General features: G+C 36.4%; 1 protein-coding gene across 2 annotated transcripts in view; it reads left to right on the plus strand.

Moving 5' to 3' along the window:
• XRCC4 (X-ray repair cross complementing 4) overlaps positions 1 to 15,577 on the plus strand; it is a 177,594-nt gene that overhangs the window by 2,107 nt on the left and 159,910 nt on the right. For both annotated transcript variants that reach the window (XM_031044366.2, XM_031044367.2), the window contains exon 2: positions 13,840 to 13,989. In XM_031044366.2, the coding sequence (XP_030900226.2) occupies positions 13,840 to 13,989 (150 nt within the window). The remainder of the gene's footprint in view (positions 1 to 13,839; positions 13,990 to 15,577) is intronic.

Below are 15,577 nucleotides of genomic sequence, written 5' to 3' on the forward strand. Positions count from 1 at the left end.
TGTTTAATTGATGTCACATTATTTCTAAAGTTAAAGAAGTTAAAACTATAACCAACCAACAGTTCAACCTCTAATGGCTACTCTGACCCTCGATTTTAAAGGCAATACTACTTTTGAACTTGTTCATGTGTCTCTGAAATGGAAAACTAAACCTGGTTAATTTTTCTTTTTGGTTTCACTTTTGGCTTCTTGATGTGTATTAATTATGGTAATTGAAAAATTATTTCTGTAGCTGTGGAGGGGACTGCAGCTGCCAGTTCTTAGTCACACAGTAGTCAAGCCTGCTTCCATGTGGTCAGCCATCTTTATCTAGCTCAGTATAAAGTATATCTGCAAACATGCTTTATATGATAGTTTTTATATACTGCTATCTACTTTGATAGTTTTGGATGAACTCACATGCAGATTTTTACAAAAATACCTTTTTTACCCTAGCAATTTAATTTTCATATGAAGTTTCCTACAGTCTCAACTATTTAATGAAAATTTTCATTGATTACATGCTGTATTAAAATGCATTTAGCTGCATATTTTGGTTTTGTGGGAAAAATACCATTTGATCATTAGTAATCTTGTGGGGAGCTTGGTGGCATCATTTAAAAGGTAGTGTACCTAACATGACAATGTCTTGGGATGCAGCTGTGATACACAGAGGATGTTGATTGAAATATATGATGGTGGCACTCCAGTTTCCATTGCATTCGTTCCTCTAATTAATATTTTGTTATGGAAAACCAAATACAAGGCTAAGATAGCTATAAGGAATTGACTGGATATTAATTCGTGTCTGTTGAAATCTCAAATCAGAAATTTAAACAATAATATTATCTATATACCAATATTCAAATAGGTAAATAAAACCGTCTGGTGAGTACTTGTTCTCTGCATCGCTTTTTGGTTTTTGCTGATTTTTTTTAAAGGACATTTAATTGTATTAGCTCTGCTTTGTAGTGCATGCATATTAAGAAATGTTTTAGTAATGTGATTTACCAGTGAAGAGACTGCACACTGCTCAGCTGAATGTTTAAGCAGCAGAGCATAAAGGAATTTGTGTGTGTAGTGAAAAGTAGAAAAGGTGGCTGCAAAGATTAAGCTTCTAGGTTATTTTTAAATCCAGGAAGAATTATAACAAAGCAATGTTAATTGCATGTGAGAGGCTTGGTATTTAGCTTATCTTGTGTCTCTCAGCTGTCATAGAAGTAGGAGGATTGTAGGAGATACTTTAAAAACATCGCAGGTGAGTGACTCTAACATGACAGTTACATCTATATAGGCAAGTTTTCTGTGCATAACGAATGTGTTTGTGTATGTATGAAGTGAAAAAACATTTGCAAATAAGATACAAATGCACTTGCTTCCTTGAAATAGGCTGATTTGAATGATTGGCAAAAGCTGATAATGCTCTTTTTTGGCATTTACATAATACTGTTTTTTTTGCTTTTACATGATACCCACTTCTGTTGTTCCTAGTATCTTCAAGTGCGAATGCATAAAAAGTTATTCAAGTAACTCCTACAACTACAAATTCATTTAGCTCTCCCACTGGAATAATGAGGTGGCAGTACATGAGGTATATACATTATTCAGGCAAATATGTAGTGAGTAGGTAGTGTTCTGTACACTGGCAGTGGTATTAGAACATGACATTTTGTTTGCTAATACTGTTTTGCAAAAAAGTTATCTACATTTAGATATGGCTTCTCTTTATTTCCATTTCCTTCCTCCCTCTGTTAGCTAGCAAAAGTGCACACTATATTCACTGTAGTAGGATGAACGACAATAGCTGTAAAATGCTTGGAGGTGGCAGCTATTGTGAGCAAGAATGAATCTTTAGTCCTCACATCAGAGGTGATTGGAAGGAGTGCTTCAACCTAGTATTGTAACCGTACGTTTTATAGGAACTTACTGTGTCAGGTGATAAGGAATATTCATATAATAATGGAAATTCCTGTATCTTAAAATTTCTGCTTTTTGTGACAGGTTTCATGTGAATTGCTCTCCTCTATGAGTATGACAAAGTTCTTTGAATAGCATGGACTGTTGTTTTATAGGAGTTGACTATAGTCTTGAAGAAAATGTGCTAGCTATCATGCTATACTTGATGTGACATACACAAAAAGTGAGCTTATAGTCTGGGGTGCCTTTATTTGTTGCATCAAGCGATGACTGCATTGTTCAGACTGTAGAGAAAAAGCATTTGCCTATTACTTTATATGCTCAACATTTGTGACTGCAGTTAGAGCGTTTACAATGATTTGCTATATGAAGGTATGGCACTTCGGGAGTTATTTTGAAACTGATAGTGAAATGAGCAGAATAGCAGCATCTTGGATCTACAAGATGATTATAAAGCATCTGTTCGTGAAGTTCTTAAGAGCTAAACCTAGTGAGTTAGATGTTACACTTCCATTTCTGCATAGGTGAGATAATTAAAAGTACTCTTCTGCATGTTGGCTTCAGTATATTACTTGTTACCTTCTTACATATGTGCAGTGAGCCCTATAGGGTCACTTGCTGTTTTGTCTCAAAGCCTGTTTCTGATGTCTTTGTTATCTTGCTGTGCCACTTGAAGATGAGAAGTTTTAATCCTTAACCCTTGTCACCTAGGGCTTAGCAGTAAGGGAGAATGTTTTTAAGGGGTTATGTTAAATCTCAGGAGCCCCTAAGGAAAAGGCACCACACATTGTAAGAGTAGGTGGAATCACCAGGAGCTGAGATTTTCAGAGTCTCAAACAATTATTTATGTCTTCAAGGTGAATAGGATGGAGCTCTGATTTCTTCACTGTTAAATTTGACAAAAAGTGTTTAGTGTTTGCTTTTATTGTGAGCACTATGTAAAATATGTGCATACATATTTCAGTTATGATCTGGACTAACTTCTCTAAATAACAAAGAATCCTATTTAGAAATCTGCTCAGAGATACCATTAAATGGCTTATGAAATGAAATTTTTTTACACCAAAAATAGAATTTACTCTAGTTTCATCCCTGGTCCCTCTGCTGACTTGAGCTGTGTCTCTTTCCTGGGTTAAGAATGCCCTTCATCTCCTGATGATGGTAATCAAGATGTCTTTGTGGATTTTAGTCTTCCCCACCTCCTTTGTTTCATATATATATGAGATGAAAAAAGAGGAAATATGGCAAAAGGCTCATGTGAATTTGAAGATTATTAGTGGAATTGAGCATCAGATAATGTAAAAATAGGGATTACTGTCCAAGATATGTCTAGTTGAAGATGCCCCTGCTCATTGCAGGGGGGTTGGACTAGATGACCTTTGAAGATCCCTTCCAACCCAAACTGTTCTGATTCTAAGATATAAAAGACTTGCTGGATTATATATGGTACCATGCTGACACAAGCTAAAGTGAAAATGATAATAGAATTACTTGTTGTTTGCTAATCTAACACAGTCAAATCTGATCAACATAACCATCATATCTTACAGGGTAAGTTCCAAGTCCAAATTTGAAAAGTCTGGAAAATTATTAGGCTATTTCTGCATCTGCTCTGTGAACTTCTAGGTGAGTTTTTTGGGAAGGGCTGTCCTCCCAACAGCACAGACAGATAGAGCAGGGGTTGTAAATTAAACAGTAAAAAAGGGAGACTTACATAATTTTAAGAGTGCAGAGACTGAGAACTTTTGTTTTCTTGATCAGCCAAATTGCTTGCTGTCTTGGGATGGAAAAACTAATGCTATTAGAGTAAGACTGAGGCTATATATCCTATTACAGGCTGCATTTGTTTTTAAAAAAATATTCAAATTATTATGAAAGGGATTGTTTGTTTATAGGTTTACAAAAGGATCTCAGAGGCCACACTTTTCAGCACAGTAGCTGGACAGGAAAGGCACATGGGTCTTTCCAAATGCTGTCAGCTGTGTCAAGCTTATGGAAGAAACTTCACAAAAACCTGTGGAGAGATTTGTAGTGACTGTGTCAAAGAGGGAAACTCAGGCAGTAGTTGGAGGCATCAAACTGAATTGTATGGGCTTATATTAAATTTGTCCAGCTGTGAAACTTAACATTAATTTACAGATTACAGCACACAGTGGCCATAGGAGTAATGAAGATTGGGCAGAAATGTTAATTTCAGTGAAAGCTAGGTATTGCTATCATAGAGGATAATTATTTTTGGATATAAGAGGCAAGGAGCTAGATGAATCAGTCCTGTGTCTTGGTAATAGACCTACTTGACTTACATTTCATGATCTCCTGAGGGGAATATCTGAGAAAAGATTTTTTTTTCTTTAGTTTTTTTTTTTTTTTTTGGTGTGTGTATGTGGTGTTTGTTTGGTTTTGTGGTTTTTTTTTGTTTATTTTTTGTGTGTTTTGTTTGGGTGTGGGTTTTTTTTTTCCTTTTGCATTGGTCGGGAAAATACATAAATGAAAACTGTGCTTTTTATTTCATATCCTTAATTAATCATGTCTGTTCCAGAGATTTGTTTTATTAACTTTGGCTGTTCTAAAAGTAGGTGGCTTTTTTTTTTGCTTCTTTAAATAATGAGGTAGAGGAGAAATTTCTAAGTGTGCACTCTTATTTGAGGTTTGTGTTGTGATTTTGGTACTCGATAATGCAAAAGCGTGATGTTGAAGGAAAGCATCATGGGTGTACTATATCTAAAACTGTGTTGAAACAGTTTGGTGGAACTGTGGAGGGTTGACTCGTCTGCACAAAGGTCTGGGGTTCGTGTAACTATTCATGTGCCAGCATTATTTCAGAGTCATTGTATTTGTTCACTCTTTCATTTCAGATAGTGATGTGCAGCAGGGATTCTGTTTAGCTTCTGCAACTGGGAACTAGAAATCCCAGCAACATGAAGGCAGTGAAGCCGAAGCTTAACTGAGACTTGCTTTTTAATTTACTTTTCCCTCTTGTTATGTTTCAGTTTCTGCCCAGCCCCTCATAGTTTGGTTTTCTTTATGCCACCATTCCATAAGGACTGATTTAATCTTACCTGGGAAAGCAGTCACTTAGAGTCTTAAACCCAAATTTTTGAGACCTATGCTTCATGTTTTTGCCTAATAAGAATTTACAATAATCTAAGATCTCAAACAGTGTCTAACTGGTGCAGTACCAAAACATTTTTGTGCTATGTTTTCCTAATGAGTACTAAACTGCGCCCTCAGTTTGAGTCCCAATGGTTTGAGTTTTGTTTTTTTTTTTTTGCTGGTATGCTCCTGCTGTGTCCTCATACTAGTCTGCAGATTTCTTTTCACTCCTGCACAAGCTAGCATTCTTCAATGCAGAACCCCTGCTTGCCATCAAACGTCTTGGTTACATGTTCAGTTCTTAAGAGTAGTTGTATTTTTTGTTTGGGTTTTTTTAGATTTTTTTTTTCTTAGTCCGTAGCAGGAAAAATTAGTCAGGAAAACTACCTAGAAAAGCAGGGAGCTGTTACATCTTTAAAAGCATGACATTTTATGTATAGAATTTAAGATGTAAAAAGTGTAACTCTTGTGTAGCTCATCATGTCCTCTTTCCTTGGTAAATATGGTTTGTAGACAGTGCCAATTGAGCACAAACTAATAGATGCGTGATCCCTTAGGGTGTAGACTCAATGACCACTGAATTTGCTATCTACATAGGCAGTGGAACTGTATCCTCACTTACTTTAGTTGCTTTTTTTCAAAGCAAAGCTGGTTGTTTGCTCAGAGCTTGGTGAGGCTATGGGATTTGTGCCCAGGGCTTCCCCTTGCTAGACACTGGAATGTCAGTCATTCTTGGGTGATAGGCTGGCGCTTCACTTGTATTTTGGTTTATTCAGTGTGCATTATCAGGAAGCCTAGGCTGAACTGGTGGCTTGCTTTTTCATGGTTTTCTTGCCTCTTTTGAATGTGCTGTTCCATGAGGCACCAACATCATATAATCCTGTGTTTATGTACCTATTGTGTCAGCTGATACATTCAATCTCATGGTTTGGAATTGAAGGCAGATTAAAGAGGGAGAGCTGAACCTGATGCTCATCTTTGGAAACAGTTGAAATCGATGTTCAGTGTGGATGGATATGGCTGGATGTCCCTTTGTCTTGCATTCAAACTGATTTCTCAGCTTAATCCACCAAAAAGTAATCAATTTTCACTGCAAAGAGATAAACATGGATGAATAAAGTGCTGCAAAATTTAAATTTATGTGCATGGAATGTGAATATCTGAGTCCATTGAAAATGTATTGTGAATTATTTTCCTGTGGGGCCCAGATGAAGCAAAATGAATTATAACATTTAAATTAATAAATTAAATTAGTATGAGCTGTTTGTTTTCAGGGAGATCAATGTTGCTTTTTCCAGTAGATAAATAGCAAATGGAAAGAAAAATACAATAAAACTTTTGTTAAGTCAAGACAGTGTAATGCGGGAATTTTCTTCAAAGAAAGTGCCTTAGGAAACTGATTAGCAAGATAAAGCAATCTGGAATCTGGGCCTATTTTTTATTATTAATTTGACAGGGACCTGAAATGAAAATAATCCATCTCTTCGAAAACTCTGGGGCTTAGAGGTGGGAGGAGAGGAGGAGCTGTAAGCCTTTATATTTATACCCTTTCTTGCCCCGCTGAAGTGGCTACATTTGGTGAAACTTGTTTTTCCAGATTAATGGGCTCAGTTTTTCAAAGCTCTGCAGAAATAGTACATATACAGAATTATTTACTTCCATCCATATCTACCTGACACCAATTTCTTTGTTTCATTTATCCTCATTTCAGATTTGCTACTCTGCCCTGTGGAGCTATTGTGTATTCAATAGTACTGAATTTTTTTTACTTTATTTTAAATGAAGAAAAAGGCAGACTGTTTAGTGGAATCCATTGCTTAGTGATGTTAAGTCAAACATTTACAGAAGCATGTCGAACTGAGTGGGATTATTGTAGGTCTATACGGGGACTAAATAACAGAAAACAAAGGAAGTCTGTAGGACAGATTTGTTTTGTGTTGAATATCCTGATAATACTTAATCCTAAAGACAGTGTTTTGGAAAACAGATGATACCTCAACTAAACTACTTTGTTATCCATATAAATCAAAAAGACATATGTATCTGAGTATTTTTGGATGGGGAAAGGGGGTTAAAGCATTCTGCCTTTTTTTTTTTTTTACTTAATTCCACAGCTTTCCCATACTCAGTGCATAATACTAAGTTGCTGAAGACTGCAAAAACACTTTTGGAAGTATGATGAAGATACTATGAATTCTTGAATCTTGGTTCTTACTGATTGTATGTGGCAGGCTCAAATGTTGCACCTGGCAGAATTGTACAGATTTGTTTCCTCTTTCTGCTGTTATCTGCAAAACATATAATGATTTTAATAAAAACATGTAAAATTTTTCTTTTTTTTGTTTTTAGGTGATTATCTATCTATATTTCATGATACATAGACAAAAGTTGCAGTTTTTGGGGGAAGGCAAAACAACTATTGGTTTTGGTAGGGCCTTGGAAAGCCAGACTGACCTACTGCCAAAGTAGAGTTACCAAATACATCTTGGGGCTTGCAAATCTCAGAGGCAACAAAGGCAGAGATACCATGGGTTTCTCAGGCATGCCTACTAGCTTCGCATCCCATACCTGCCCACTTGAAGCTGGTCTGGTGATCATCTTTGATCCTTGCTTGGTTCTATGCACACTTTTTAGTAACTCCGTTACTAAAATTAACTTTTTTATCAAGAAATATATCAGTTGTATGACTTAACTTTATTTTCTACAAGTTTGTAACATCTAGTTGCAACATCCAGTTACAAAATCCAGTTACAAACTGGATTTATCTAGGGAAACCTTAGGATTTTTCTGATAGGGATTGTGGAAAGTGAGGATTTGACAGTGTGCACGCACTGCACTGCCAATGGCAAGAGTCTGTAAAAAAAAAGGAGGGGGGAGAAGGGTTTATCCCTTTTCTATCCAGGTACTTCCTTACTTGCTACTATATGCTAGTATAATTGCCCACTTGGGTGTTTATTTTAATAAACCTTGTTACAGCTTAAACTGTCTCCTAGCATAGATGCTCATAAGCTTGGCAAGTATAAGCATAAGCTTGGCAAGTCTGGATGCCAGGAGTTGGTAGTGGGTTTGGTCTGAGATTTCAAGAGGATGAAAGACACCAGGGTGGGCTTTGCCTCTGGGCTGCAATTAAGATCAAAGCTTGTTAGTAAGATTCCTACTATAAAGGTTGTTGACTGTCTGCTTCCTTCTGTTTCTCCTAATTTTTCAGCTGGTGACTGCAGTAAATAAGTCTGACAAGGGTTGTTCTTTATCGTAGATTCCAAATCTTTTATGCAAATCTTCCATATCCTATTGGTCTGACAAGCTCAAGACTGCTTTTTTTAATTTTATTTTTTAATTTATTTGGGGGAAGGAGGGGAACACAACTGCACAAAAAGCATGTACATGTTTCCGATCCTTTTGTGGCTGCCACAGAACAGGGGGAAGCAAGCAGTGCAAATGTTAGCCATGTGGTTCTTGCTTCTGCACTTGGGTCCGTGAGGACGAAATACTGATTGCAGCTATCTTGAAGTCAGTCTCTTGATTAAATGCTGTCATGTAGGACTGTGTTTTTAAAATGGGCCGTTCACCCGTCTGTGGAAAGTTATAAAGTAATTCAGTCACTTCTTCATATCCAGTGCCAATTTTTTATTTGTTTCCTTTATGTGCAAGACAAAGTGATGTTATTGACAAATTTGTGATCCTTATGCTTTTATATAGAACAAGTTAAACAAAAGAACAACTAGATATGATTTAGGTTGCACGTACTATAAAAATGTGTTGGCTCCCTAAATTTCACTAGGAAAAGAGAGCTCTTTCAAAATTTTATATTTCTTGCGCTTCAGGTATATCTTTAAGTTGCAACTGAGAGTTATTACTATTTCTTCGGTGTCAAACAAATATCGTGGCCAAGGGAATGTCAGGCATATTGTGAGATTTTGTAGGAAGACTGCTGTATCATTTCCTTCATGCTTGTTGCCCTGATCATACTCTTTCAAAAATAAAAGAGGAAAGAGGAAGTCCTTATTAGGTCAATAGTAGTTCTTAGATGAACAGAGTCATAGCTGAGGTTTCTGTCAGATATTTTAGTTCTCATCCTCTGGAAGTCTTGGAACTAATGGAATTTTAAATTATCACTAGAGAATAAAAATTTGCATGAAATATGTACCTAGAAATATTCATAAATACAGACATTATCATATTTTCTTCTGTTAGAAAATGTGGTAATAGCTAGGTTTAATCTTTAAAAGCAAGCTGAGTTTTTCTGAAATGGTTTAAATCTCCGGTTATCCACTTATATAAAGTAACTATGGCATTTACTGAATAGTACCTGTTCTTTGACTATAGGTTAGCTGTGCACTTTTTTCTGATCATTAGATTCTGATTTGTAGTGCATGTTGTGGTCAAGCCAATGACAGAAGGGGATGAAATTATAGACTTTAATAGCAGTGTGCTTTATGTGCTGGTCTTCTGAGCTCACTATAGATAGCTCCCTATTTTTCTCAACAAGAAAGCACTTAAGTTAATTGCTCCATTAGAAAGACATAGTAGCTCTTTCTGAGCAGTAAGTAGCCTTCCATGCATAGCTGCTGAAGTTTATAACACCTGCAGCCCAAGCAATTTCTAAAAAAGCCATTAGTCTGCAGGGGAAAAAAAACAAAGCACTGAAGTTCAAATTGTTATCAATGATGCAGTGTTGGAGCAGCCTAAAAGGTCTGGCTTTCGGTCTGTGCCTAGTGCTATCCAAAACAACATATAAAATTCTTTGTAAACTAGTTTTAAAAGTGTCTTGTTTATTCAGAAGCAACTGTGTACACTGTTTGTTCAGAGAGCAGACTCCAGTCAATTGCACGCCAGCCAACAGCTGATTCCTCCTTAGAAAGAAACATTGCCTAATACAGATCATAGATGCCAAAGACCAAAGAGACAAAGTGCTAAAGATAAACAGCTCAAACCCCAACTGTTCGAAGGCCTCAATAAAGTCTCTGATATACAAATTTGGGGTGGGACTCGACTGTTTCCACCTGCAAGCTTTGTTTGGCATCCTTGGCTCTAGCACAGTGAGGTGCTGGTATGTGTTGTGACTTCTTGTGCCCTTCAGGAGAAAAACACTGTCTTTCTTATGGCCCTAATCAATAAGTTTCTCTGCAGCTTTTCTTTATCGTAATTAAGGGAGGAGATTTGATTGCTTGGATTTTGTTGAGGCAGTGAATGGAAAGAGCTACCAAAATAGTGTTTGAGACTATTGAATGGCACTCAAAGGTATTCCTACAGTATAATAGTCTCAGAGCTGCTTTTTTAAATTGCAGTAGTAAGGGTCTGATTTCAGTAATGTAGTTTGTTGGATAGCTGTAAGAATAGCCTGGTTTTATGTAGTGATTTTTTATTATTATTTATTTATTCTTTTTAAATAATCTTCAGCAGTGTCTGAACTGTTAAGTAGTGAGAGTGCCAAAATTTGGATGGCTGACTTAACCATTTTCAGGATTAATACATTTCTTAGCTGTATCGTTACCTTTCCACCCAAAGATGTGAATGGGAAGCTAACTTAAAGTTTCAGTTCTCCTACATCCTTTATGTTTTTGGCTGCCTTTCATAATGAAATTCTGACTTGGTCGGATGGGTAGATCAGTAAAACCTTAAAAACCAGTGCAGCTTCTACAGGCTTGTGAGACCAGTTCTGTTGAAGCTCAGGTCCCAGGTCAACATGTTTTTTTACAAACCCCTTTGTCAGTACATGTGCAGTTATTTTATTCTGACCAACTGTCTGGCCCAGAATACTTTAAGCAGCTGTGACTCTTTATGCTTCATTTGTAGTTGTAGTGATAATGGATTGAAACAATATTCACAACAGAGAAATGGTTTGACATTGGTTTAAAAATCAGCGAATTTTTAAACCAATAATTGTGGTGGGACAAGCATATACAGGACTGTTGGCTGGAATTTCTTGTGTTTGATGGTTATGACAATTAATTATCCTGTTGGATGATTGGCCTTTTAAACTGTTATTCATATATCAGATTGAAATTATTTTCACTTTTAGAATTTACATTTAATGTTTGGGAGATGCTCATGTCAGCAGTAACTTACTGCAGCCTTGATGCTATGGTAACTCTCTATGTATATCATAGAATCAGAGGCTCATTTAGGTTGGAAGGGACCTTAAAGCTCATCCAGTTCCAATGCCCTGCAACAGGCAGGGACACCTCCCACTAGAACAGGTTGCTTCAAGCCTCATGCAGCCTGGTCTTGAACACTGTCGTGGATGGGGCAGTCACAGCTTCTCTGAGCAGCAAGCAAAACCTCCCTATTGAGCTACATATGTATCAGTACCTTGTATGCTGTTTGACTGGGTTGTGTGCAAATTTTCACAATCTTTAAGTAAAAATGAATAATTATTTTTAAAAATCCTGTCTTTCAAAGAAGGACTTGTGTGGAAATATTTCATAAGAGGCTCTGTATTTTTCTAGAACAAGGAAAAGAGAATCTGGCAAGCAAAAGAGAATACATGCCTGTGTGCTTAAACATACTTATACACATTACTTGTGCTTCCTGTCTTATGCTGTTTATTATCTCATGTCCAGGCAGTTAATGCACTACAAATCTTTAAAATTGCTTTAGTTCTGTAATCAGTAATTGCAGAGGCACTGTTCCAGGCCTCAGTGTCCCAAATTTACTGTTCTGGCTTTCAGGTGCACAGATACACTGTAGATTTTCAGAAATGGCCAGTTGCTTGGTGATGGATTTAGAAGATATTTTTAGACTCAGATTAATTTTTCAATTTTTCTTTTAAGTAAGCTTTTAGTTTTTGGTACATTTTCTGTGAATAGAAAGGTGGAGTATGACATCTGTAATAGTATAAGTGATGGTGGTTTATGGATGCAAGTAGTCAAGTTGTCCGTCTTTACTGTTGTTGGTGAGAATTTATGATGCTTAGCTGCATGTACATGATTTATTTACTACTACTACCATAGCTTTTGAATCCTAAACTTGTCAGGAAAATATTCTAAAGAGGGAAATGTTACGGTGCTTATGTGAACTTAATCTGTAACGTGGAAAAATAGCGTTTTAAGTATTTGGTGATGAAAATTTAATGGGTAGTCAGTAATGCTGGAAGTGCCTAGTAACATATTTTCACCAAATTTCAGCCTGAAATTTGCAGCAGGCACTTTATGTGACATTCTTCTTACTTTTTAGAAATGTTATTTGTTAGTGCAAGGTGATCTGTTATGGTTTAATTAGCCATCAGAAGTAGTTAATGTGATATTTCATTAACCTTATTGATATCTATAAGGAATGTTTATTATTGACAATGTAGCTGTTGTCCAGCTGTTAATGCAGCTTTAAGCTTGAAAAACAAGTCTTACATTCATGTATTTTTGCTGCTTTTAAATGCTGTGCATTTGTCTGGGTGAGGGAAAGGCATTCAAAATGTCGTTGGGCACAGAGCTGCACAAAGGTGAGACACAGTGCAGTCAGCTGCACTTAAAACTGTTCTTCCTAAAATTCCAACTTTTTTGGAAGACCAGCGGTCATTTAATCTGTCTCTAGGTTTGGCTCTCAATGTCCATGAGCAAAGAAGGAGCTTCCCTTTACTACCACTTGAAGAACAGAGTCCTCTCAGGGCCTAAACTGAGCCTGACCATGATCACTTGTTGCTATGTTTCAGATGGAAAACCTGACAGAGCTTTTAATACCTAACCTGTCCAAGCATCATTGTGCTCAGTGCATGTAGTTTAAATGCCCCATTTACGTTTTCCTACTTTTAGCAATACATGCTATATTTAGTGTGTGAGCGAACATGTAGCCCTTCTTCATTCACTTATAGAATCATAGAATAGTTAGGGTTGGAAAGGACCTTAAGATTATCTAGTTCCAACCACCCTGTCATGGGCACGGACACCTCACATTAAACCGTATCACCCAAGGCTTTGTCCAACCTGGCCTTGAACACCGCCAGGGATGGAGCGTTCACAACCTCCCTGGGCGACCCATTCTAGTGCCTCACCACCCTTACAGTAAAGAATTTCTTCCTTATCTCCAATCTAAACCTCTGCTGTTTAAGTTTCAACCCGTTACCCCTTGTCCTATCACTCCAGTCCCTAATGAAGAGTCCCTCACCAGCATCTCTATATAAAATTCATTATAAAATTTTCATTTCTGTTTCTCCATTATTCTGCGGATCAAATAGCCAAATGCAGTTTCAAAGTTCTTGAGTACCCTGACGATTCATTGTTGTCAGATTAGAATATGTATAAATGCATAGGATTCTTTAGAAGGTCTTAAATACAGGTTGCCAAGTTGCTTTGATACTGAACAAAAGAATTCGCTGTAACATCATAAATTTTGGTTTCTGCAGCATTCAGTTTTTAAAGTAAATTATTATAAAATTAGGAATTCTATGGTAGCTGGCATCCACTACAGTCTCAGCTTTGCAGTGAACCTTAGTAGTGTGCTTTCATATGTCAGTTTTTCAGATTAAATTGGTTTTTCCATTATATTCCATGTGCTGTATGTTGTATGATAGCGGATTGTAAATGAAAAACATGGGAGTGGGGAAGTGTATGTGCATTGTAATTTCGTCTTACTCATCTTCCTGACTCTTAGTTTGCTAATTTGGGACCCTTCAAATACATTTGTTTGTTGTCACTGTTCTTATTGTAATCCAATTTTCTGTTTGGAAACCATCATCCTCTGAATATCTGAATTTGCGGAGGAAAGTAAAATAACATTTTAAGTTTGCTTATATTTGTGAGGGTTTTTTGTTTGTTTGTTTGTTAGGTTTTTTTTCCTAGGCTGGTTATGTACAACTGCTAAGGATCTTGAAAATAAGCCATTCATTATAAAAGGATTATCTTACTTCCCAAACAGGTATCTGGAAAATGGAGAAGACTTTGAGCAGAATTCATCCAGTTTCTGATCCAGAAGCAACATATTTTCTACAAGTGTCATGGGAAAAAGATTTAGGTGCTGGCTTTGGTATAACACTAAGTGATGGTCAATGTGCATGGACTGGGGCAGGTAATAATATAAAGCAAAAAAACCCAAGCCTGTATTAAGTTATTATGGTTCTTTATTATTATTACTGTTCTATATTATTTTTTGTTATATGAATAATTTTTTAGACTGTGACCTACAGCTTGCATCAAAAACTTTTTATGAATGTCACTGCTTCCCGGTGAAAGATGAGGTGTAGTTCATGGTCTCCTGGGAAGTGTTCAGAGGTCTTTCAAATTTGGAAAGACTCTGTGTCATACCTAATACTAACTAATTAATTTAGCATATGTATATGCACTGTTTTGACCTTTCTCAAGAATTTAATGGAGCGCAGTGATATTGGAGTACCACTTACATGTCTTCTCCCGATTCTTGAACAGTCATGCAAGTTGCATTTGCAAACTGTAGTTCAAGAAGCATTTAATTGCAGATGGTTTTTAAGCAGTTTTATTTAATCTTAATAATTAAAGGTAGCTGTGTTTGGTACTCAGATGAATTTTAGAGAGGAGGGACTAGATTTTTTTTTTTTGTTTGGCACAAGTTGTCGGAAGAAAACCTGAATAAGACAATTGAGCTTTTAATAGGTGCATACCACTTTCATTCATGCTTAGTGAAAAGAGGAAGGATTTGTGTGTTCATTTAGAAATGTGTCAAATGCTTGATCAGAAGCCCTTCTCTCAGTGGCAAAAATATTTCAGAGGGAGGAAAGAATAATATATTTCACAGCATACTGTAGGTGAAAACATTTTCCTGAATCTTTTTTTTTTCTATTTCTGACTCTTGATTTTCTATAAGAATACATGACCATGTAGTTCCTTTCTTCCTTCTTTCTCCCTGCCCAGCAGACATTGTTCCCCCTCACCCCCCCAGTTCCTATGTAAACCCAGCTTTCAGGTAGGCCTTATCTATCTGTCTATCTATCTATCTATCTATCTATCTATCTATCTAATAGGGCTTTGTGCATAAATATGTATGTATACAAGCGATGTGTGTATATATCCAGCTCCTATGTATAAAAAGCTTAATCATTCAATCATCTTATTTTGAATACTATGTTTACTTTTTTCCTGTCAAACCTAGGGAATAAGACTAATTAAAAATATGTCTACATATGCTTACTCTTCCATATTTCTTTTGACATTTCAAACACACTATTGATTAAGAGTTCCGGCAATAGACATATGCATATATTCCCATGCTGGTTCACTATGGTCTTGCATGAAAGGTTTTTCTTTTCTTGACTTGATAACAGGATAGTCAAACTATATATTTTCACAATAACAAAAGGGATGTTAACACTGATAAATGCTCAACTAAGTGAGCATACTAGTTTTTCTGTTTAAAGGCTTTTCTGGTTGTTCTTACATAACTTAAAATTTCCCAGTTTAAAATTAATGACAAGCCGATTCTTTGAATCTCTTATTTGTCTAAGTAAAAGCTATGTTATTCTAACTGGAAGAGTATAGAAAAAATATGTAAACACAGTTCTCGTTTTGTTAACTTCCTGCATCTGGCAGAACGGATGATCATTTTCCAAAACAGAGAACCAGTGAAAGCAAGATGATCTCACTCTATTAAAAGAAAAGAAAGAAACCCACAGCCGTTTAGCATG

This window comes from Melopsittacus undulatus, chromosome Z, assembly GCF_012275295.1.
Source record: "Melopsittacus undulatus isolate bMelUnd1 chromosome Z, bMelUnd1.mat.Z, whole genome shotgun sequence".
NCBI lineage: Eukaryota > Metazoa > Chordata > Aves > Psittaciformes > Psittaculidae > Melopsittacus > Melopsittacus undulatus.